At 35.1% G+C, this 3,634-nt stretch overlaps 2 protein-coding genes across 2 annotated transcripts; both read left to right on the top strand.

Annotated features, from left to right (window-relative positions):
- The first annotated feature begins 377 nt into the window (after positions 1–377).
- LOC117175647 lies at positions 378–897 on the top strand. The gene is made up of 2 exons (XM_033365353.1): positions 378–427; positions 504–897. Exons 1-2 carry the CDS (start codon positions 378–380, stop codon positions 895–897), a joined length of 444 nt encoding a protein of 147 aa, XP_033221244.1.
- A 34-nt stretch (positions 898–931) lies between these two features.
- LOC117175646 lies at positions 932–1,255 on the top strand. The gene has a single exon (XM_033365352.1). It carries the CDS (start codon positions 932–934, stop codon positions 1,253–1,255), a length of 324 nt encoding a protein of 107 aa, XP_033221243.1.
- Positions 1,256–3,634: the final 2,379 nt, after the last annotated feature.

Here is a 3,634-nt window from a genome sequence, read left to right as displayed (position 1 = left end):
CGAAGACATGAGGCAGATAACTTAGAAGAACAAGACTCACCGATAGTTCAAAAATTAAAAGATACTACAGGGTCCGGCACTCGAAGTGTAACCAACTTCAGACCGCTCGCACAGCTGACGCATGAGCATCATCTGTGTAAAATTTTGCTAAATGACAGTTCGGAGTATTATTAAGAAGCGCACAAAAACATTTTGCTTAAAGTGAACGCGAAAAAAATCAGCGATAGATTTCAAACGTAATAGTGTGATTGCTTTATATTTAGCTGGAAAATCACAACCAGCGATTGTTCGTGAGCTCAATCACCTTAAAGTAAATAAATTTTTTGTTTATCGCACCATAACTCGTTACAATAATACTGGTAGCATCGCAAAACGCCATGGAGGTGGTCATCAAAAGACTGCAACGTCACGTGCGATGGTTCAAAAAGTGAAGAAGTGACTTGAGCGAAATCCCCGACGAAGTGCCAATCAAATGCAAAAGAACTGAAAATATTTGACCGTAGCATCCGCCGCGTACTGAAAAATGATCTAAAGGTCAAGCCTTACAAGATCCAAAAGGCGCATGATCTCACACCGAAGCAGCAACAAGTTAGACTTGAGAGAGCGAAGGAGTTGCTTCGCTTGGCCGAAAGCAGTCAATTTCCGAACATTGTCTTTTCTGACGAGAAAATTTCTCCAATTGTGCAATTCGCAAACTCTCAAAACGACAGGGTTTACTTGAGCGACCATTCATACGAGAATTTGAGTCATCAATTGGCCACTAGGAGGCAGCACCCGCAACAGATAATGGTTTGGGCCGCTGTTACCGTAGATGGGCGCTCTCCAATCATTTTAATCAAGCCTGGCGTCAAGGTAAATGCCAAATATTATCGGGAAAGTATTCTGGAGGTTCTCTGAAGCCGTGGACAGAAAAACATTTCGGTGGTAGACCATGGACGTTTCAACAGGACTCGGCACCGTCTCACACAGCTCGAGTGAACCAAGAATGGCTAAAAAACAACGTTCCGAATTTCATAACGTCCACACAATGGCTCTCAATTCGCCAGATGCAAATGCAATGGATTATTCTCTTTGGGCCATTTTGGAGAGCAAAGTACGAACTAAAAGATACACCAGTTTTGGGACGATAAAGAAAGCCATTGTCCGCGAGTGGGCCAAAATACCTGCTAGTAACATTCGGGCAACTTGCGATTCGTTTTTGGACCGTCTCAAGGCTGTAGTCAAGGCAAAAGGTTGCCATATCGAACAAAAGTGAATTGATTCTGAATTCTGTATTATATTCACACATTTTGTACTTTGAATTAAATAAAAGTAACTTTGCAAACTGAATTTCTAGCCTTTTTAATTGGTTACACTTCGAGTGCCGGACCCTGTAGCTTAATTTACGCTTCAAACTCAAATTGCGAACAAAATGAAACATTAGGAAACGGAACCCTTTTCGATGAAACTTCAACAAACAGCAGAATAAACTTTAGAGCATATTCCACTGCTGTATTTTCTGAAAAATCAGTAGAAACAAATTCTGTAGAAAACCAAGAAAATTCAAAAGAAAAATCAGTTAACTTATTTCTAGACTCATTTTCTGTTTCACAAAAATGACAAGATTATATTCATTTAACGCAGACTCTGAAATAAAAAATATGAGTAAGTTACCTAATAACCAGCAAATCTCACTTCGAGGTGCGCTCGAAGTTGTTCCTTTATTCGACGGAACAAATAACGTCCCCTTTTCACATTTTATAGAATCATGTTTCGAAGCAAGATCAATGGTCCTTAACCCCGAAGCGGCAACAAATCTAGTAAAACTACCTTGTTTCAAAATTACTAAAAACGGTACCCTTACGAAAAGGTATGACACGAAAAAAATGGCAGGCTTGTCATTTTTTTTGTGTCATTTTTTCGCGACGACAGGAAAATGATGACAGAAAAAAATGACAGGCCGATATTTGCACTTACAATTTGCGGCGATAATCAAAAACTGATAACTGAAAGGAATTTGTGATACCAAATAATCGTTTCGTGTTCAAAACGGACAAAAAATCAATTTTAAGTGGAAATTTGACAAGCGTCACAGACTGTAATGGCAATTGCCTACCTTCTGTTATAAAGCTTTTAGTTATTGTATAGGTAATTGCAGAAATGAGCACACAGTGAATTCTTTCATGAACGTAGATTTATTTTAAATTGTTACATTACAGCACTTAATCATTAATTACTGACTGATCGTATCTAAAGGTTTTCTTGCCCGACCTCTTGCATTGCTGCATTTTGTTCGAATCGCGGTATTAAAAGCCTTTTTATTATCAGCGGTATCGCCAAAAGTTTTAATGGTGAGCTTTGAAAATGGAATTAAGTACACGTTAAATAAACTGAAGAATGGTGAATGTAGTGAATAATCTTGATTGACTTCAAAACTGGCAAAGAATGTTAATAAGTTTATTTAATATTAAATTTTGCTTGAGGCCAAGAAATTATCATCTCAAATTATCCAATTTTTCATGAGTTTAATATGAAATTCTTTCGATTGTGATCATTTCGATTTTTATTTTTAATGTTTTTCCTGGATTGAAAGAGGAAATTTCTTTAATTTTAATAGTCGTACTGATTTCGAAAGGATAAAATTATAGGTTTTATTTATTTTTTCCGAATTGTCGAAGGGAGTCTTTTGTTTTTAACAATTTGATTAAATTTATCCTCAGAATGCACCACTGTGATGTGACTTGAAGTTCTTAAGTCATCCTCTGAATTTCAGGACGTCCTCGAGACAATTGCTTAAAGAAATCTATAAGTCAATCTTAAGATTTTTATGTGTGTTTCTGAGTTACTTCTAACATTGTTAGTGAGTTAAATGGGGTCAAATTTAGTATCTTTTATGTTTGAAATTGGCTGAAACAGGAGAATTTTTAGTTTAATTTTTATTGTTGAAATTTAAAGTTTGAAATCTTTAATTTATATAATTTTCATTTTTTAAATTGTGCAGTTTTCAATACCTATATTTAAAACAATCTCAAAACCTTTAATTTTTTTAAAACAAAATTCTTAAATTATCTACTTTAACAAATATATTACCCATTTTTTCATGAGGTTAATTCATATCACAAAAAAACAAAAATCTTCGCACAGTGTGTAACATTAAGGTCCAAAAAAGCAAAATTCGAATTTTATTTGTGGAAATGGTCCTTTTTATAATGTTTTCGAAAAGAATGAATACTTCTTTTTTTATTGTTCAATATTAGAAGATGCCACCCAAGCAATTAAAAATCAATGGAAATTTTACGCACGCTTAACGTGCTCAGTCAACTCATTATAAATTAATTGATTCAATTCCTGTCAATCTTAGTTTGTAAAATAAGCAGAAAAGTACTTGAATAATTATCAAAACTTCAATATACGAAAATCGAGCAGAAACATAGGAGTTTCAATGTGGACAAAGTGAATGCATGAAGTCGCAGATTACTAAAGTTAATGATAAAAACTTCAAGTGGCACATACATATACTGAAGTCAAAGTTTGAAGTTACAGCTAAAATTTTACCGCGGTTTTGTCGGGAGCGGGTACAATTTTGTAGAATGGCACCCGCTCCTGGTAAAATCCTGCGGTTGTCCTTATGACAAACTCTTAATTATATATCTTA

The sequence above is a fragment of the Belonocnema kinseyi genome, chromosome 6 (genome assembly GCF_010883055.1).
Source record: "Belonocnema kinseyi isolate 2016_QV_RU_SX_M_011 chromosome 6, B_treatae_v1, whole genome shotgun sequence".
Taxonomy (NCBI): domain Eukaryota; kingdom Metazoa; phylum Arthropoda; class Insecta; order Hymenoptera; family Cynipidae; genus Belonocnema; species Belonocnema kinseyi.
This window is presented reverse-complemented; position numbering and strand designations above follow the sequence as displayed.